Source organism: Tribolium castaneum, chromosome 3, assembly GCF_031307605.1.
Source record: "Tribolium castaneum strain GA2 chromosome 3, icTriCast1.1, whole genome shotgun sequence".
Taxonomy (NCBI): Eukaryota; Metazoa; Arthropoda; class Insecta; order Coleoptera; family Tenebrionidae; genus Tribolium; species Tribolium castaneum.
In genome coordinates this window covers 13,813,374-13,835,527 of record NC_087396.1, presented here as the reverse complement: position 1 = coordinate 13,835,527, position 22,154 = coordinate 13,813,374, and the positions used below count along the sequence as shown (strand labels likewise).

The 22,154-nt window shown below is 34.6% G+C and overlaps 2 protein-coding genes across 2 annotated transcripts; both read left to right on the top strand.

Annotated features, from left to right (window-relative positions):
• The first annotated feature begins 5,142 nt into the window (after nucleotides 1-5,142).
• LOC664235 (uncharacterized protein) lies at nucleotides 5,143-21,050 on the top strand. Its single transcript, XM_970246.5, has 8 exons — nucleotides 5,143-5,331; nucleotides 14,872-15,151; nucleotides 15,203-15,364; nucleotides 17,728-17,871; nucleotides 17,927-18,091; nucleotides 18,151-18,429; nucleotides 20,207-20,383; nucleotides 20,438-21,050. The coding sequence occupies exons 1-8, from the start codon at nucleotides 5,277-5,279 to the stop codon at nucleotides 20,670-20,672; spliced, it is 1,497 nt and encodes a 498-aa protein (XP_975339.4). The 5' UTR covers nucleotides 5,143-5,276; the 3' UTR covers nucleotides 20,673-21,050.
• An 88-nt stretch (nucleotides 21,051-21,138) lies between these two features.
• mRpS11 (mitochondrial ribosomal protein S11) lies at nucleotides 21,139-22,119 on the top strand. The gene is made up of 5 exons (XM_970239.4): nucleotides 21,139-21,401; nucleotides 21,449-21,579; nucleotides 21,629-21,729; nucleotides 21,778-21,843; nucleotides 21,892-22,119. Exons 1-5 carry the CDS (start codon nucleotides 21,193-21,195, stop codon nucleotides 21,997-21,999), a joined length of 615 nt encoding a protein of 204 aa, XP_975332.1. The 5' UTR covers nucleotides 21,139-21,192; the 3' UTR covers nucleotides 22,000-22,119.
• The last annotated feature ends 35 nt before the right edge of the window (nucleotides 22,120-22,154 follow it).

The window sequence follows — 22,154 nt, the reverse complement described above, 5'->3', positions numbered from 1 at the left end:
GCAACACGCACATTTCAAGATCGGAACATGCACATTTCGTCATGTAATTGTGTAAACTGTTGGAAAGAAAGAGGAGGAACTGGCTCGTACGTGATCTGGGACGAAACTCGAGGAAGTATAATAGGAATGGATCGCTAAAATATGGGTTAAGCTTTACATTATCTATTATTTGTTCTTCATCGAAAACCGTGTTAGCATCGAGTGTCGTTCAACAAAGACGTGGAAATTTGCTTAATTATCTTGGCCAAGAGGATGGTGCGTGCGATTGCTCTCCAATTCGTCACATTAAAGATTTTTAATTAAATTTTGAGCAATGGCCTGGGTTTAACCAGTCAAAATTTTTCATTACATCTACAAATTGCTTGCTGCAAATTCCAGGCCAGTCATCGGGCAAAAAAGTCGACACCAAACCAATTTACAGCAGTGCAGATGCATTTTTACAAATGGATTTTTTAAATTGCACTCGTAATTACCGTTTCTGGGTCTGCGAAATCGACCATTTTTTCATCGTATGATTGATACCTGGGTCAATATGGTCGAAAGAATCTCCGAACGCTTAAACGAGAAATTCTCGGAGAAATTAAAGTAATTACGTGTCATGGTATGGTATTTCGTGTTATGGTATGTTACTGTAAGTACTACTGCAACTGCTAATTACTGTACTTAACAATTATGTAAAAAAATCTTAATTAATTCATTAGATTTAGAATATTATGGTCAGCGTAATTTGTGCAGACAAATATGCAGCCGACATGAAACCAAATGAATCTTATTTATTAATATCTTTAACTTAATTACAAAGAACGCAAGGCAAATAAAATAAATTTCCTACAAATTAATTTAAACACCGTGCATAAATCTTAGACGGAACTATAATGAAAGCAATAAATCGTAAATACTTCTGTACGTTTCCGGACGCGAGCTAAATCAATCAAATGGCCTTACCTAAAATCAGAATCGATCGAATATTAAAAATGACACGTCATTTCTTACAAGATGGAAAGGAAATCCATCAATATATTTACCCGTTAGGCACAAAAAATTGTTTGAATAAAGTTTTATTAATCCTCAAGTTAGTTCTGATCAGAATTTGACTTCGTAACTCCAACATAATTGCAGCGAAAACCGAAATGAATGAATATGTATAGAAATGGGATTCTAAGCAAATTTGCTCACCGGAATTTGAATTTCGAATCTAGGTGCAAATATTATATTAGTTCTAAAGTTCTGTTATGCCAGGCATTGTAGTGAACAAGTAAGAATGGTCGTCACTGATTAAAATTAAATGGTTTATTCGCGTTTGTTCCTCAAACCACCACTTGGAAAAACATTACGACTGCTGTAGCCCTACATCACCAGTATTTCAGTAGTGTTTTCCTTGCAGTAGCTCTCGGGAGATTAGAATTAATGTCGCAAAAAATTTAAAAATATCTCGGGGCTTTGCTCTAGTTTATTTACGTCAAAGCCATAAAACTTAATTTTACCATCAACTCACATGAGGTTTGTTCTCATATTTGACTTACAAACTAACAACTTTGATTAAAGAACTTGTGGCTGGAGAAACTGCTTGCCCTTTTTCTACGGCACCCGTGCACAAATTTAATTAAGTAAATTAGTATAGTGAATTGAATAACAAGAGTTAAACAAGTTTATAATGAAGTTGTCTGCTTAATTTAGGTACAAAAAATTCGTGTGGGTTTGTTGTTTGATTTAACATGTTTTTTGCTTGTACTTTCCATCATTTTTTATCGCCTAATGTTAACATGTTATAATTATTTCTGTAATTTATATTAGTAGATTAGCGGATCCATCAAGAGCATTCTGGTAATTTGCAAGAACTGGACATACACATCAATTTTAACACTAAGACCGAGACCAAGTTTAATTAAGTTTAGCAAAAAAATGAGGAAAAATATGTACAACATTATGTGGGCTCTAAATCTCTAAATTTGCTTTTGAGGTCGTATAAAGGACGACACGTCAAGACACCCAACAATTTCAAAACTATCATGTTTCATCTAAATTGGGGCAATATTTTTTCAGCAACAGTGAACAATCTGATTGCTAAGAACAGGTTCTATCAAGCCGCTTTATAATTTTCTTGGAAATAAGGTATAAAATTACGAAAAGCTTTTTTTAATTGTTATTGGCTCAAGCTTTTTTACTTATTTGTAATTTAATTTTCAAGTATTAGCTTTGCAGTCGCAAATCCCAATTACCATTTATCACGGATGACAAAAGATTTTAATGCAGATGAAGTTTATGTTGGCTTTATATCATTTCCCCTGCACAAGAATAAACGTCAGCTAGTCACACTTTACAATTTTATGGCGTCACTGGTGTGCATGACTTAACGATGCCTTTTTCATTTTGCTGATAATGCTTTATATTAATAAAGCCGCAATGAGAATTTAATCATGATTGATGCATATTCGGATTGAACTCCGAGAAAATTATAAACCGTTTTCTTGAGCGGATTTACGAGTAAAAGTGCTAAAATAGGAATAAGTCTGCACAAAGTCACGACGGAATCCTCAGAGAACGTTATGTTCGAACAATTTATTTTGACGTTTTAAGGTTACAGACTTGAAGTCGATCTAGTTCGAGGAGCATGAAGATCGAAGCAAATTTCCTTAGATAATATGTATCGAATCTAATACAGCGTGCGATTTCGAACTACAACGTCTCATTAAATGATTGATGTAGGATGGCGGCGTAGAAAGTCTTCATTTAGCTGACCCACTAATCGAAATTCATCCGTCCCGAGCAAACACCCTTGAAAGGCATTGACCGGTTTTTGAATTTTCAGTCAAAGCGATTTTTTCGCGGTGCTTACAATCCGTTTTGCCTTGGGATGAAATTGAAATCATAAATTTAATTCCTGTGCGTGGGCTGACAAGCTGTTGACGATATTTTATGCCTTAGATCGTGTTCGCTCAGTTTTTATCAGGCCCACCAGCTTACGCTTATTAATTAACTAATCGCCTATGTTGCGTTAAAGGAGCGGATTTGACAGCCTTGCTGCTGAAAAACAGAGAAATTCAGGAGACCACCCAAGTGTGCGCTTTAATTACCTTTTGCTGTAAAATTAGAAAAAGTGGTCTCTTTACTGTTTTTCTCAATCAACAAGTAGGCTAATAATTGCTTGATCTGCACCAGTTGAAGAAAGCTTAATTTATAGTTCAGTAGTTTCGATTGGGATTAAATTTGGAATTCTTGACGCTCGCAAGTAGGTTCCTGAACTGATAAAAAAATCGCCGCTAACGGTAATTTCGCGACACAAAGGTCTAGTCTCGACAGTGGAACAAGTTTTGAATATTTTTTAATGAGTGATGGACGGCGCTTTTGTGCTAAAGCGGGCGAAGAAAATAAAATGGGTAACATATATGTCAGTTGGCGATAAGTAGGCAAAGTGCAGCTCCAGGTCACTGCAGTAACCTCGATCAAGGTCAATTCTACTTCCTTTTACGACTTGAGTGCCGTGTTTAAGTCATGCACACCTATCATTTTTATGGTGAAAGAAATAGATCGTTGCTGAAGGAATCGCGCGCTGGACATAAACACGCCGCTTGGTGGTCTCTAATTTTCATCATCATCAACTGTGGCTCTAGGGCCAAAAATCAAAATAATGGCTCATAACGTTGTGAAATTTTATTAGCTTAATCCATTATAAGCCTCGTGTTGTGATGGTGATGGAAAGGTGTGAAATTTACCATAATTATTCTATATATCAATCACTTTTCCCAGAACAACAGACTGCTCTATTCGAATCGATGTCTTCGAGAGGAAATTTGGGTTACGAGTTCGCATTTAGACATTTTTACAAATCTCCAATTAGTACAAATGGATGGAACGCAAACCATTATATGAAATTAAAAACGATTAACAATCAATTGCTTTCTAAACGAGAGTGATTCTTTATTGGACGGCTCTAATTGATTGGAAAATACTTGAGAAATGTTCAAATCCGTTTCAGACAACCACTAATGAACACACTCAACACTCGCACAATATTTACATTTTTAATGCCGATTCCCAAATGAAAAAACATAATCTAATTATCACATTTCTATTCATTTCATTTACCCAGCTACCAGATCAGTTAGAACCTAATTTATACCATAACTAAACACTATAATTATCTCTATTCATTAAGATTCTATTTTTGCTGCAGGTTGTTATACATCATTGATTTTCATATTCATAACGTATCAGAAAACTGCAAATCATGGCGTTGATCAGATTATACGGCATTGCATTATTTAATTGCTGTTATTTTATCAAACTATCAGTCTGAATTTACGAAAATTTACGAAAATAATACCGTCCATTTATTTTTAATTTAATACGAAACCTTGGGTGACCTTTAATAAATATGTAGAGTTTATTTTGCGCCTTTATTGACCTCTCAGTTTCTAAAGTCAATTTATGTATGAGGTGTTGAAATTTGCAAAAGGTTTTGTTTGTGCATAAATTTCAGTTTGTTGCTGGTTTAATTGTAATTTAATTATCTTCTTGTGCTTGAAAGAAGTAATAATGTACCACCAAGAGGAAGAATAATTTACACAATCTATAATTCCGATTGGAAGAAAATTGAGTTCGGAATAAATAGGATGTTAGAATCCTGTCAGGTAATCCCGCCTTGGGTGTTAAGATAATACTCTTCCTGCATGAGACCAGAAATCGAGTGTTTTTTACATTTCATGTAGAGCAGCTTCCGGTTTCAATGAACTTATCCCAAAACCGGCGAGATATTTTTGTTTGTTTCAAAATAAGAACATTAAGTTGGAGGCGTTAATTGTTGTTTGATAAGATCGGAGGTAATATATTATTCAGAGTCGTTTTGGTTCGGTGACGATTAGATAAATTTAGCTTTGGCTGTGAGGAGATCAGGAGATACTTGTTCAAAGCTCTTTGCTTAACGAGAGGAAGTTATTAAAAAATTCTTTTCTGATAATTTGTAATTTCGCATTGAGTCAATGGCTTTGATGGTAACTGTTTGAGGAATTTGCGGCAGGATGTCTGTAGGTGAGAAATGCAGCGTTTGAAATGCAAAATTTCTCCCGTTTGATTGTGTGATGTGACAATAAGACTCGTTCCACATCCGAGTGGCTTATCAAAAATGATGAAGAAGAGGACACATGCCGAGTGGCACTGGAACACGCCGGTTATATGTAGAAGAGGTGGTCCAATATAGGCCAGTCTGTGTGTTTCCTTTGCAGACCGCGTTGGTTTCATTACTGTGCAGTGTTCAGTGTCTTCTTGCACGGACTTTGATGATGGATCTCCGACTCGTCGCTGCTTCTCTCATCCTAGCCGCCGTTTTGCCAGGTACGCTCGAAAGCTCGGAGCTTTCACACTTTTCCCCTATTTTCCGAATTAATTTACCGAAAAATCCGGGCTTTTGTGACACGATAACAAAGTGGCCCTTTGTTGACTAATAACGACCATTCTATTAATTAATTAATTGTGGGCACATTCGGGTTTTTTAATTGTGAGCAGTATGAATCGATTTTTTCGTATGAATTTTAACGGTAACATAATTCAGGTGCGGAGCTTAATTTGAAAGTTGTTAAGTCATTATTAAAAGAATCCAGTTCTAATTTTTTCGTAAACGGAATGAAACGTGTCTCGAATTTCGCTACCTTTTATTATTTGACAAATTCTTCCGAGAAGACAATTTGGCTGATTAATGCCGACATTTTCACGCTTTATTCAAATTAAAGCATGCTGCTTTTTTCAATGTTAATTCGCCACTCAATGACAGCTTTAATAGCTGACTTGGTTGAATAGCCTCTTAAATGCAATAAAAATCAGTCATAAATATTCCTAAAGTAGTTAGGATAATTATTGTCCGGAATAAGCCATACAGGGAAAGAATTAACGCAAAAAGTGCAATGGAGTCCATAAAACTGTATCATTATGACCTATAAAACAGCTCAAATAAAACAAAACAAGTTTAAAGAATAATACCATAATATATAGCTGCAGTAGTGTCTTGCTTGTTGCAACCAACCGGAATGGAAAGAATTCCTGTTTTGTACTTAGTTTGCTGATTTAGTCCGATTTTAAATAACTTAGATTCTCTCCGAGGCAATTAATTTTTAAGCGACTAAATTAAAATTGTCGAAGCATAAGGCTTTTCGGAATCATTAACAGTATCTGGAGGAATTTGGATGTGTTTTTTGGTGACCACGGCTACAAATTATGCCATCAAGCGTTTTTGTGGGCTCTAATTTTTCAAGGAAATTGACAACCGGCGTCATGATAAATTTGGCAAACAGTACGAGACGTTTTATTGATAAAACGAGAAAATTAATGGCCGGCTATATTACTATCTTGGTATAATAATTATGCAAATTTGAATCAATTCTAAAATGAATAATTTATTTTAATTAACTGACACTAACACCAGTGATGTATGAAAATTATAAATTAGTTATCGGCTTAAAACAATTTGAAAAGTTTCATCAGATCTGAATCAGAGGGTTTTAATTATTTCAGGTTGGTCTGCAAAGGTTTAAATTTATTTACTCCGCATCTCATTTGATATAAACGAGTACCTGTTAGAGGATAATGTTCAGTCTTAATTTATATGTAACCGTGTTTATGCGGCGCCTTCAGGAATTTAAGTTGAGATATCCAGTATTCGAAGTCATGTTCAGAAGTTAACTTAATTCGTTTTCGTTTTGTAGGATTTGCATTTTAATAAATGCGTTTATAAAATGTTTGATTCGTAATTTAAAAGTGTGAATTGGAGATTGGAGATGCAAATTAAAAACTGTAAACTGAGCGGGGCAAAGGTTACAAGAGAAATCGTTTGCAATCCATTAAATACATTTCCCCAAGCATTTGAAGCAGTGTTTTGAATAGGGTCTCTCGCCAGCGCGAATCCTGGATGAAAGTATCCTCAAGTGCATTGTTACACTGTACACAAGCGAGTCGAAACAAGTTTTTTTGTCTTTTGTGCTCAAAATTTGCTGGAAGTCCCTCCGACTCGAGATCAAATTAAATCAGCAATAATAGAGGCGGTGTAAAAAACTCCCTCATCTTCGTCCTTGCCATTGTGCTCACCTGAGCAGTTTTTTCCCTGGTCAAAAATGAGGAAATCTATTATTATTCCGTTTTTGTGAATTTTTTTCGGTCTACATTGCATGTGTCTAGTTTAAAGGCTGTCGAACTCTGGAATCTGTGAAGTGTGACCAACTATCTGCGATTCACTTTTAGCTAAACATACATTCCGTGAGTCTGTCTTTTTCGCGGACACTCCTGGAACAAGGATAAATAGATGTGTCACATGTTTGAAAATTGTTCGACGAAGTTTCCTGCTTGCATATTTCATTTTTATCAGGGAAAGCTCCGGACGTTTATCTCACAATATTTATTACAGATTTAATGAAATATAATGCCGTTTTAGACGAGCGATTTACATCACGCCGTTTTTCTACCGACTTTTGTGGGCCCGAATTGCCTCAAAAGGATCATTTTCAATCTTAATCTCAGAAAAACACGTCCTTTGTTGCGCGAGCGCTGCTTAGAATAACTTAACATTTTCTTTCGGCCGACTATCTTACATTTCATAATCTTTACATGTTATGTTTCCAGCGTATTTGGAATGATGTATGGGCTTTATTTACGTGCGCAGGTCATGGAAATATGTGGTCTGGAAACAATACAAGAAGTTAGGTGTGGTTTCGCTACATTATAATGTCTTTATCTCAAATGGAGTAACTCATTTCGGTATTAAATCGCAGCCAGAGCTCTAATCTTAAAATTTCATAAAGCACTAGCACTTTGAGCTATCATTACAGTTTTACTCGGGTTTCATTTGAAGGAATCCATTATCCTTGCACAGCAGGTTTAATGCCTGGTTAGACGGTAAAACTTTAATAACAATATAACATGCTCTGCCTTGACGTTTATTATTCGAGAATGCTGAAACACAGAGTGGCTGATCGATTATAAAAAAAAACAGAATTTTTTAGTGCTCATTAAAAATGTTTCGACGGTGATTTCGGTTTGTCCAATTAACGATAACACTAGCTCAAATCCTTCATTAAATTTACTAAACTAATGTGGGAAACAGGAAGAGAAAAAGATGGCAACAATTTTGGCGTGCGACTACCTAAGGCTGTCATTTCAATGAGACTAGGAACAGATGATTTATCTTTAATGTATACGATATTAAACGGTTATAATTAGCTGTTAAATATTTATTTTACAAGCTTTATTATTGACTGATTAGTGACGATCCCAATTTGACAAAGCACCGTTAATTTGCTTTTTTAGAAAATTGCCCAAATTTTTCGTAAAATATTTTTTAAAATCATTAAATTTAATGACAATTATCTTTATGTGTACCTCCTGATCGTAAAAATTAACGGTATTGGCAAATTAATTAGTTCTAAATTTCTTGTCTATTATTTGATCCACATAACAGGTAGTGCATGCAATTAGCTATTTTTCAAAATAAAAACATAATTTAATTTATTCACATCGCCACACTAATGTGTGACTTACTTGTATTGTCGTAGATTCTTTTAAATCACTTCTTAAATTCAGATGGGTAAATAAACCCAAAACCGGTAGTCAACTCAATCCAGTGAACTTGTGACATTATTAGGATCCAAGGCATTCGAAAATTTAAATTTAAAATTCCGAGTTTTGCTACTGAATAACAAAAAATTAGAATTTATGCACTCTCTTAATTTAGATGGTACTCGTAACACATTTGTGACTTTTTCAAATGTGGATGGACATTGAAAAAACTTTTAAATAATTGTCTTAATAAATCAAAAGTTTACCGCGGCGACAAGTAACCTTATGATGATGTCCAGCTTCCTGCAGCCAGAACCAGTAAAAGCTTGCTTTCTAATGGCCAATTATGGAGATATTAGCGAAATGTAAACCGTTTTTTCGTGTTGTTTTACATCTCATATCATTACAAGTTTTGTGGGAGAATTTAACAAACTATCGTTTCTGCGAATTCTTCTAATATTTTATAGTTGATTAATAGTTTTAGTTTTACTTCCATTTATAAAGTCCTCAGGAAATATTAACATATCATGATCAACACCGCCTTTAAGACGGCAAATCATAAAGCAATACTATTCATGAATAGAAAGTCAAGTGGCCGAAATAGCCAAAGGTCAACTGGAACTTCTTCTCAATTGAATAGAACCCACATTGTATTTTGGCATCTCCTTTGACAAGTTTATTAACACCACTGCCAAAAGTGCAATGACTCTGGTGTTGTTACGATTCCGAAATATGTATCAAAATATTGAGGCCAATTAAAGAGGTATGAGGAAGTTTTGATATGTGGAGCAGATCTAGCTCATCTTCGAATTCTATGTGTCGGATTATCAGTAAAATATTATGGTTAAGCTGTCTTACCCAAAGCTGAAAAAATGTCTCGATATTGAACTACAGTTAAGGTCTAATTAATGAGATCTCTAAGGTTAGCAACGAAATTCTCCGCAGGAAGTCCCGGTCGTGTCCAAATATTTCAATTTATAAAAAAGCGTTTAATTGACATGAAGAATTCTAAATTGTCGAGTCTCAGATCGATTCTTTCACGGCATAGGAATTAAAACGTCAGTTATTAAAAAGCAACAGTACCCATTAACGGTAGGTGTAGCAAAAAGTCACCTAGACGAAAAACGCTCTTTGTCTTAGTATTGTAACACGGTGTAGCGGTACATTATAATTCAATTTTCTGTTTATTTCTAGCAACGCATTATTGCTAATAATATCTTTTCCTAATAATAGTGTGTGTTCATTCCGAAAGCTATTAAACGATTATTGATGTAAATTTGAATAATAATCACCTAGTTAACCACAGACAAGCTGTCTAGTTTCATGTTTTTACTGCTTTTATCTAGATAAGTGGAGCATTGAAGAACTCACACGATTCGTTTTAATTTACGGAATAGTAGCAGAGCAAAGGAGAACAACCGGTGCGTTTCGTATTGTGCGATTCTGTTCATGTTGTTGGCAATACGTGATTTGGCTCGGCATTGTCCAATTCGCTAATTTCTTGGTCATTGTTTAAATTAGATTACCACTATTATGATAAACCAAATCCCAGAGAAATCATGTAACGTCTACATTTAGACGTTCAATCGCATTTGCACACAATGCCCTCACTACAAACATATCTTATATCGAAGCGAAAAACTTCGGAAATGATGTATGGTTACGTTAGCACCTGGTCGCTTTTCTTGGGTGGATACGGCGGTTGTGGGCAGAGATGACTCCAGTTTCTAATTGAACCACAAGCAAATAAAGGCTTCAAGTATAATTTTGAAAAAGAAAAGCCAAAAATGTGATTTTATTTACAAATAAATAGATTATAGACAATTACAATTTACAATTTACTGGTATTGTTTAAAAATGTCAATGATCTATACTTAGCATGGAGGTATGGATCATGGGCAAGGAAAATAATAGGAGAATGGATTTAGGTGTGAGTCTGACTTATTGTGTTGAATGGAATTGGCTTTTTAATCTCACATATTGAACCTACGAGAATATTAATTATAGATTCAAGCAGAGATTACATTTTTTGTGAATAACTGTTAACTCGCTGTACAAATTTTATTCACGATTTTATACAAATAAAATTTTATTTAAAACATGTTTAATAATTTCGGGTGACTGATTTCATTCACTGACACCACAATCATAGGAATATTACGCAAATTTCAAGTTGAAACTAATCACCCAGTATATATACTTTTATTATAAGTGTTGTTTGCCAAGATTAATACAAGTAACAAGATAATAGTACTAGTAAGTTAATAATATTTTATTTTGAAATAAAATGAACGAGTTGTTTTGCACCTATTTACAAGTATCTAGATTTGGTTGAAATTTATCCATACCTATACATATTATGTTTCACCTATAGCTTGTTTTATTTTTGAAAACATAGAAAAATAAAGGAAGGAAGTGATTTAAAGCTAACCACGTTAAGACGTTAACAAGAAAAATGAAAAAAAAACTTTATACAAGAAAAATTTTTAATAATTATTCGTTTTAAAAATGTTTTTGACGACCACAAAGTTCATTATATTCATATTATTTATCTAAACTGTTTTGAAACCGGTGACAAATACTAAAATCACAAGCAGAAACAATAATAATTTTTTTTATTGACTGTATTGTTCCCCAATCTTGCATAGTATCTTTGGTTATAATATGACAGAACCTGAGGTAGGAAAACTGTTTCCTACTGTTTACGTTTCTGACCACCTGAGTGGTAGTTATTTCTCCTACAATTTACACTACAGAACAATAATTAGTTATTACAACATCTACAACGTAGAATTATCCAGCGGCAAAATGTAATATTTATAACTCAAAGATTTACATAAGAGTTACCTACATCAAAGCACTGATTATGGATATAATAAATTACAGTATTTAGTATTTATTGACACTTTTGCATGTATTATAAAATATTTATTGAGAAAAAGCGCCAATGTGTTAAAAGTCGCCATCAGTTTTGATTTTAATGATTGCTACATCGAGTTTATAAACAAATTGAACGAATTAAGTGTATCTGGTCGCTTTTAATTGTATTTTATACACTGGTACGCACATGATTGGTGGCATAATAAGAAGAGCCGCAGCGGGAGCCATAAATCAGCTGTTTAACTGTAGAGGAAAGTCTTTAATTCTGTTGTGTCATCAGTCACAATTAGTATTAATTGCTGCACCCGTAAAGAAAATTAATCGCGATTTCTCGGAATCGCTTCAAAAAAATCGCATTGTGTGTCAATTTTGCGGTCAATTAAGAAGGGTATCACCGCGCGGATGCCCTTTGTTGCGTACGCAGGATTTTTGTTTTTTTGTTGCAGCTTGTAAGATGTTTGTGGTTAAAGGTGGTCGTTAGCACGCTTCTTTGCCCGTTCCCAATCCACATTTCTGATCAATTAAGCTTCTTTGTTCGTCGTCGAAGATCACAAGGAGGCAGTTCCGCATCCAAATTTCGAAATCCGTTCAGTGCACCACAGTATGCGATTGCAATCCCGTTTCAGGAATCGGACAGTAAACGACCCGACGTCCTCGAAACTGAAATTATTGTTCGGCAATGACGGAAAAAATTAATAACCGTCGTGGTTGGCAAGGTGTTCGTCCTGTGGAGTAGACAAAGGTGGATAATGTGCGAAGGCGCCTCTTCTTGCAAACTGAGTTTCTAAACAGCTCTGATAATAACCATGTTAAATAATTTTACGCATCGTTGAATAAACTGTATAAATATAATTTTCAGGAAAAAATTGTATTTTTCTTGTTTCTTCGGGAGCGGGCTCGGATCTAATAACGCGATAATAAAGACCATGGGAACCGGATCATGGCGGGTTTTTGCGTATTTTTTCAACCATCGATTCTTTTGATTAAATTTTAAACACTTAATTACGCCGCGAATTGTTTTCTTATCGAACTGAGTCGCGTTATTGTTTCTCGCTGTACTGTTATCTCGGAGAGACGGAAGCACCCAAAGAACACATTTTACGGTGAATAAATAATGATGGGCAATTAGAGCACAGTTAAGTTGTTTATTTGATCGCTTTTTTCCACGTTTAATTTGAAGCGTTTAAGCAGCCATGGTTTTTTAAAGCTCTCTCTAATTGCATTGTTGATCTTATCGCCACCGAAAAATCCGGGCGGTTATTTCACAATTTACGAAAATTATGGGCCCGACTTCGATAGAAAATTTGCATCTAATTTGGCGTCTAGACAATAAATTTTTAATCAGATCCACTTCACATGTATTGGTGCCACTGACATTGTCATTTACGCGAGAAAAGAGGTTTAAAAAGTGGAAATTTTCATTCCGAAACACAGTAACCTCACACACACACTGGATAATAAACATCGTAACACCATTCGCTAGTAAAAACAATTTTTTAAACCGTTTATTGGTGTTGGAACTGACCTCTTCACCTACTTACAAAACTATTTTATTTTGATAAGAAACTGCCTCGGCTATAATGTTTATGACCTGGGCACGAAAATAATAATTATTTCCCTTCTAATTCACCTGCAACTTGACCTTTTTTAAAATTCCCATCCTGTTTGCCGCGATCCGAATCTATGCTGATCGCCTGATCGTTACTTGCAAGCGCCGACAAATTATTAATTTAAATTTAGAATAAGCATTATCAAAATTGAGATGATTAAGTTTTTCAAAAGCCAGCTGCTACATTTCAGTCAATTTAAAAATAACACCCCGCAAGCAAGCCCAAAATATGTTGCACTTATTCCCACGCAAAAACACGAGCCGATCGAAATACCTCACCTAATTGGAAAGGCATACAACCAAACTAATTAACTTCTTCGACTAAAATTTTTGTACCTAACTGTTCAAAAGAAAAAAGAATTTTTATTGCACAAATTATCGGGAAAAAATGGGAAGAAGAATTCTTAAATTTTCACGACATGACCTGCTAAGTTTTTCCAATAAACAATTAACTTTATAGCGCCATTAATTACAGAATGCCTCTAATAATTAACACGAACTTTGGTTGTAACAAACGCAATCAAATCGCGCATTAATATTGTTTGGTGTAGCTTAATGAGAACAGCGATCTTGCTTTGATACTAGTCTAATAACGGTTCTGTTACATATGAGATCCTCCTCTAACTTGTTGCATTACCTTTTTCGACTCGTCGGGTGCAAAATGCAGATTCATCTATCACAATAACATTCCATTAATATTTATAACTAAATAAATTGCTCGCTGCTATTCTACGAAAAAATCATAAGCCATTAGCGCTTTTATCATGCGACTAAATTGTTTTTAATTAAATCCATCGGCATGATCGGCGAGATTACATGTTTACACTAATCGGCTCGGGATTAGTTTAACTTCAGTCTCCAAGCCACAAATGGGAATAGGGATCTTGTACAAAAATTCCTGTTTAAATGTAAGTAGTCATTGTAACGGCAAAGACTTAACGTCATGTATGTTACAGTCTGATTACGAGTACGTTGAGTAAAATCTCTGATGATGTCTAATAACGGTGAGAATTCTGTCAAATCTTCTAAAATCGTTGCTTTCTTCCGGTAACTGGAACCTGCCGTAGATAATCTTTAGAATTCATCTCGGTGCAGTTAGCACAGCTCTAAAGCGAATTTAAGAGTTATGATCCTGCAGAGAACTGTTAAAATCGAACCATCATCGGTCTGTTATAATTGCTTCTTCGATATAAATTACAGAATAAATTTTAACTTTTTGTTTGTAACGTCTGCAAAGGTTAGATCTCTTCTAGGTAAAGTTCAAGGCATGAACTTGAAAAGACCAAAGCAGTGAAATACGATTATTTTTTAAATTAATAATGTAATTATAATGGTGCAAATTTAATTTCTAGAATTAATTACAATATATTGTGCTGAGGGTTTTCGCATTAATTATTCCAATGATTATAAAATAACCATGTAAATAAATACCAAACATAACGCACTGTTTCATTTTCAGATAATTATGTATTTATAAAATTGTAATTGGATTTTTGATTCAATCTGTTTAATAAATTCCCATTAGCAGTTTCAGTGGGTAATTAAGCAGTAAATTTGAATTTTTGTCGTTAACATGTAAACTAATAAACAGTTTCAAGTGGCCAAGTTCGAGCAATCTGTAATCGGCTGTCGTGCGTTTGATGGACGGGATGTACTAATTGAAGGCTATTAATTTAATCAACCTACGGAATGTATTAATATGTCGATTAAATTTTAAATATCGCGGCGTAAGTGAACGATAAAAGACGCTAAAGTGGCTTTAATTCATGAATGAATCTCGATTTCCCGACTCAAATAGCGCCCATATTCCAATTAATCAAGAATAAATTAAACCGTTTTTCCAGCTCTGACTGCGCTGCGGGATTCTTCATGTCCAAGAATCTGCACGACACACGGATACGGCGATCCAGTTTGTGGCAGCGACGGCATTATCTACCCAAACATATGCGAGTTGAGGAAGAAAACCTGCGGCAAAGGAGTCAAACTCTCACCAGATCCCAATCTCTGCAAGAGATCTTCGGGCTCCAAATGCGAGCACAGGTGCGGGAGCGAGAAGGATCTGGTGTGCGGCACAGACGGAAGGACGTATCTGAATCGGTGTATGCTGGAGGTGGAAATATGCAGGTATTGGAGCGAGAACTGGGGCGAAATTTTGGCTAAAGCGGGCGGTTTCAGGCTGGGAATTGCGTTGTCGCACTTGGGGCCGTGCAATAACATAAGCGCCCACAGGGAGAACTGCCCGGTGGACTGCAAGCAGGCCCCCCAGGATGGGCCCATTTGCGGCAGCGACGGCAACGTCTACAAGAGCACTTGCCAGATGAAACTACTTACATGCGGGTAATCAACTTCGGTTCAAAGATATTTCCAATTCTCGAAGATTGTACTTAATGGTGTAATAAGACTGATCAACTGATTAACACCTCATTGACGTACTACAAAAATGAGGAAATATTTAATTGCTTATCAAGGAAAATGAGCATTTCTTAGGTTTATGTTTTATATTTCATGTTTCAGCTAATGCAAAGTATTCGTACGTGTATATTTAATTACGTGTACTAAAAAGGAATATTTTATTTTTGGGTAAATTTAGGAGAAAAGCCGTCCGGCTGTTCATTTATTAGGAAAGTTCAATAATACCTTTTCTGATTAGCTTGTCAAAAATGGCAAAGCTCACCACAATAATGCATTACTGAGAAGCTTTTCCATGTGGTTTTGGTTATTCGAGTGTGAACTACTCAATCAATGGGATGGATGTTTATTTTTTTTAATGTGTTGATTTTCTTTAAGATACATTTTTTTAAAAGGGTTTATTTTGATAGTTCTTTGAATAATCAAAGATATTTAAGTAATTATTTTAAAAAGGCCAAATATAAATTTTCTAATAAATAATTATACGGAGTATAGTCTTTATTTAGGAACATGGCCTCATTCTCTCATCGAAAATTGATCCTAAAGTATTTTCCTTCTCACGATCTTCGACATTTATTAACATCAATTACTGGCTATTATCATTATTCACGAGTTTTTGAAGCCATATTTATTACTCTTGTCACTTTTTAAGTTTATTGAGGACTAGGAAAATTTTATTAGTACTTACGTGATTATTAATTAAGGTAGAGACTCCATAATCAGTGTAATAACATGAAAACAGCAAAAGCCTAGTAGAATTATCATTCAAATTATCTGAGTTACAATTCGTCAGAAATATTAGGCAAATTCGAGGACAAATCTAAAGTCAAAAATAATCGTATTTTGTAATATTATTTTGAACTCTTCGAGATTGAAACCGAAGAAGAAAAAAATTAAAGATTAAGTTAAAAAAATGTTCGAAAATAATACCATGATTTATCTACTAGTACCCACTAGTAAGTAAAAGTGTATTTTTTTCAGACGTTTTATTTACAAGTTTGTTTAAATCTTTATACTGTCTAGAGATCTAAAAATAGTTTCTTCAAAAATATCGCAACTGTTGTTTAGTAGTTTACTAATTACAATTCTTTAGAATACATTAAATAAGTACAAAGAATCAGCTAATCGATTCATCATTTGTAGTTGTACAAAGGCCTAATTAACCAATTAAAGCGAACATCTTTTAAAGAAATTATAAAAAGTAACAAACCAAGTTCATTTTCAGTGTTTCCCTAGGTTTTTTTTATAAAACCAGGTCATTATTAATTCTTAAATTTCTTAAAAAAACGTGCATTTTATGATTAAATCGACTACAAACAGTACTCATACACAGTTGGACATTGTAGAAAGTAAATTATTTGCTAAATATTCGTAAATACTTTTACCTTCTTAAGAATTTATTGATTGTAGACGAGGTGAGTGCTAAAAATAAGTATATTCCAAAAACTAATAATTAGAATAATTAGAATTTTCTAAACTTCTTATAATCAAAATTAGTAGGAAAAAAACCTAAAAGAGAGGCGCCAATTGCCGAAAATACACTTAATTAATTGGAGAAAAATTCAATAATTAATAAAATCAAATAATCAAAATAATCCAATGTAATTTTGGAGTTAATAGGAAACGCTGACTCTTTGTGTATTTTGAGATATAGTAAAATAATACTGTTTATACCACATGAGACATGAGACATTGCTTTAAGTGTTTTGATCTTATAATAAAAAGTATACGTTATTTCCATTTACTTTAATAAACCTAATCAATGTCTCACTAGTAATCATGCATTGGTATTTTTCAGAAACAATTATCATATGTTCTATTAAGAGATGGAATAAATAGCATTCTAATCTATCTATCTTAATCACTAACTAATATCTAAATTTTCACAATTTGTATTCGAGTTCGTACAGGAATATACAGTCAGTGGTCTGACAACTACGGTCATGGGTTTCCAAAAATAAAATAAATAAAATTTGAATAACTTTTAGTGGTATCGCTTTGCTAAAACTCAAATTGTTTAGAAATATTATTAGGTATAGAGACGTGAGAAAATCGTTTTATAAACCCACATAATAAAACTAACAGAAGGCCTGATAGTTTGAAATACAGTATCACTCCTTCCAGCAGTGCGGCACGTTTTCCATCACATACCCTGCCTCAAAGTGTATGGTGCATGTGCACGACATCCTGTGCCCTATTATTTATCGTCTCCAGCTTTGCAATCACGAATTGTTTAAAACGATAAAAAATAAATCTGTTTGGCTTTGCTCACAGAAATCCGCCTGTTTCAGACAAGGAGTAGTGCGGACTGACAAGAAATACTGCCAAACGACACGACATTGCCGCGAGTCTTGTTGGAGAAACGCGAGACCTACTTGCGGCTCAGATGGGAAGATTTATGCGAACGTTTGTCGAATGAAGTCGAAGAATTGCGGGTAAAACGTATGAATTGTTCAGTCATTCAATGTTCCAATGGACGCTTCATTACAGCAAACATGTATTCGAGGTCCCAATGGCGTACTGCGCGAGTCAAGAAAGGACATCGCACAGCTTCGGATGTCCTCTAGGATGCGGCAATGAAATCGAAAAGCCCATCTGCGGCTCCGATGGTTATGTGTACCGACACGAATGCGAGATGAAATTGCTCAATTGCGGGTCAGTTTCTAGCTAATTAACGAGAAACCACGGTTTTGATGCAATCTTGGCACATTTAGGTCGAACAGGAGGGTGACGAAAGTCGATTTCGAGAAGTGCAAAAGCAAGCTGTCCAAATGCCTCAAGATGAAGTGCCCCAACGACGTCGACCCCGTTTGTGGGACAGACGCCCGGACTTACACCAATCAATGTCAATTAAATTTGGCCACGTGTTTGAAAGGGGTTCAGTTTGCTCACGTCGGAAATTGTACAGCGCTCAAAGAACAAGTTCCATGCCCTACAAATTGTGATAATGAGAATGAAGAACCAGTCTGCGGATCTGATGGCAATGTTTACAAGTGAGTTGCGAAATAAAACTTGATTTACTAAAATTAAGAGCATCGCTCTTGTTTGTATTTTGACTGTCGGGAAACTAATCTCATCAAGATGAATGATTTCCTCTCTTCGCTTTTTTGCGAATTGAATCCAGAAAATAATTATGTTCGCGACAAGTGTGCCACCCGCTTTGAAACTGAATCAGATCTGTAATTAATCTAGACGTGAGATTTGCTGAAAGAAGGCTAATGACAATTAAGCTCATTTAACACAAATTAAACCCTTAAGTAAATCGGAGAGAATATTATTCACAATTAATGCGATGGAAACCGGATTATTGCAAGATTTTAAACTGTTAGATATGCTTTAGAAATTTAGATTCAGCTGCTCCTATTTGTGATTTAATTGACGTCTGCTATTATTTTTCAATAGATTTAGGAACAGATAAAAGTAAAGTCAAGCTTTTTCCTTCCTGTTTGGTTGATCTGGTCTACTTTTAATCGGTGACAATTCTTATCTGAATCAATCGGACTTTCGCACACCTAATTGAACATTTCCTTTAAAAAATCTCCGTACAATGCCAAAAATTTCGAGCATACAGGCTATTTCTTAAACTAGTTAATTGAACGCAAATGCAAGCGTTTGTAGATAATTAAGCACTTAAACTAGTTGATTTCTACGTCTACAAATGCCTTAAAGTGTTGTTTTTGCAACACTTGAAAGCTTGTTCAAAAAACTTAAAAACCGAGTGAAGAAAAGTAGAAAATCATTTGACATTTCCGTGTGTTAACAACTCTATTAATGTTCAGTCTTTTTCTTAGAGGCTGATCTTAGTTTCTGCAGTCAGTTAGTTGAAAAACCACTTTTACGGCTAAAATGACTGAATAAAACAACAAAACACATTACAATCAATTAACTATTTAATATTAATTTTTCGTAATGACTCAGTTATTAGATTAGTTAGATATACCTACTAATAAATATAATTTTTTGTTATTAAAGTTAAGTTATGTTATGTCAATATTTTTCTTAAATATTTTGGGATTGCGGTAAGTTATTTTAACTAACATATTTATTAAGAGGCAAATAATAATGCCACAAATTTACAAAGTGTGTGTACTTTTTCATTTAATTATTAATTGGTCTCATCAACATTTTCTTTGACAAAAATGTCATGTTTAGTTTTTCCTGTACTTGAATTAAAAACGGAAAAAACTAGTTTTTTGCAAACTCTGTAATTTGGTGCTCAAAACGGATTCTTGGAGACTGAATGAGGTGTTTTACTGCTTTTGAATTTAATTAATTATCACTTTATCTAATTAATTTTAATTGGCATGTAATAATTTTTTGTAGCTAATAATCTGTCTACATCATATTGAATACAGGAGATATTAATTAGGTGCGTTATAATTTATGGTATTTAGGTAATTATGATGTCTAGGACCTTTTTTGGGAGAATTGTTTAAATTATTCCACAGATAGGTGTTTTAACAGTTAAAACTGTAATAATACTTTTGGTATAAAAGAATAGGTAAACTTATTGCATATTAATATTCACGAGAGCAACAACTGTCATCACAAACAGTTATTGTGTGCAAAAGCACACATTAAACAGACGTATATAGCGTGACAACTTGTGGACATTAGCTATAAACAAGTTACAATGTGCTAAAGCTTGCGTGCATATTAGTACCCTTAGTGTAAGACAGATATGTAACATTCAACACTTCTCGTCAGTTATAACGGACAAAAGTTTTACTTTTTCATACATAAAATATAAATGAGTGTTTTTCATTGTAGGTCAATGTGCCATTTGAGGAAGGAGACCTGTGGCCAGCTAGTAACAGAAGTGCCTTTGCACCACTGCCGCACCACCGCCTTGTGCAACGAAAAATGCCCCGAAGACAAGAATTTCGTTTGTGGTTCAGATAACAAAATCTACAGAAGTGAATGTGAAATGAAGCGCGATAACTGCGGGTAAGTGGACGCCGACAGCTTAATAAATGTAACCAAGTGCTGATAATTTTGCAGTAAACATATATTTGTCGTGCCAATGAAGAGATGTCTATCTGGATTCCTGTTTCGAGGATGTCAAAAAATCTGTCCGACTTATTATGACCCTGTATGCGGCTCCGACAACATGACATACAGCAACACCTGCTTCTTGGAAATCGAAAATTGTAGATCTAGATCACTTGTTACCATGAGACATATGGGAACGTGCGCTGAACCAATTAACGAGATACCGAAAAATTACTTGTACTGATTTACTCTCGTTCTTGTTGTTTTTAGGTTCAATAAATTTCCGGATTGTTAGAGATTAATTTCGAATGTTTATCTAAGTGTGGAGATTAGTTAGAACTTATTTATGAATTTCTTGCCTGTGTAAAAATATCTTTGTAATATTTTACTGTTAGGTATTACAATTCGCGCGTCTTGCGGTTTTATTTATTTATTTAAGTCTTAAGTTTATTAAAATTGTGCCAATTGCCAATTTAGCGTAGAAATACGAGTTTTATTACTTCTCTTGCGTAAAATATTTATTTATTATGGTCCGTAATTGTAGCCGAGCTGTGTTTTGTATTTATTTTATACGATATATGCATTTTACAAATGTAGAAACAATAAATTTAGTATAAAACAATTTTTAATTTTTATCCCTAGATGTAGATAACCCAATAATCACGATTGTGCAACATTTGCATATGTATTCAAATAAAAAACATTCGTAGCAAAGGTTTCTGTATTACCTACATAACCCCAAAATTTTTAACCCAATTTGAGTCATGTTTTCTAAACAAATTATTTCAACTTTCCAAAAATTTACAAGTGCCCAAAGTGGTCTCATTGCAAATCATAATGTCCGTTCTTTGTTTCTCACCAGTCAGAGACAGAGGGAGGTTGTCGACAGAAGAGAAATGCTTCGTTCTGTTCCAAAATTAGACGAGGGAAGTGCTGGGGAAAAAGCCTTTGAAGTTGATGCACTGATCCACCAGTAATTTTTAAATGTTTTGTGTTTTGTGGTAATTAATTTTTTTCTAGAAAAACAGATATTTTTCCAGATGCTGATACTCCAAATAGGCTTTTCAATGGTATTCCATTTAAGAACTTGCCTATAATGAACATAAGAGTATCCCCAAATAACACAATAATTACTATGACCGATGATAAGGGTAACCTTAATAGTATTCTATTATCGCTTTTGCAATTTTTATTCTTAAGGTGCTGTGAAACTGCTGAGGTCTTGTGGTATTGAGGGCTTTAAGAACACGAGAAAAGGGACGAACATAGCGGCACAAGCCACGGCAATTACTATAGGAACAGTAAGGACAGTTCATTTGCTTTTTATGTACTGACTCAATGCGTTTCAGAAAGTTTTAGAAAGAGGAATAAAGACAGTTAGGGTGCGTGTGAGGGGGCTAGGACCTGGCAGAATGGTACTAAATTATTTCCCACTATTTGTTTCCTAATTTTAAAAGTTTTAGTCGGCGATTAAAGGCTTGCAAATGTCAGGCCTAGAGATTGTTTCAATAACAGACAGCACTCCAGTATCTTGGAACCCGCCAAGGCCGCGAAAGGCGAAAAAGTTGTAATTTGGCTTAGTGTATATAATTCGTTGTGTCCCCTTGCATCCGCAAGGCAGAAATAAAAAGGAAAAATCAATTATAATCAATCTATTGAAATAATTATCAATAAAGCGTCATCTGGTGGCAGCTTTGTGCGTTATTTTTAACACCTGCCCGCGGCT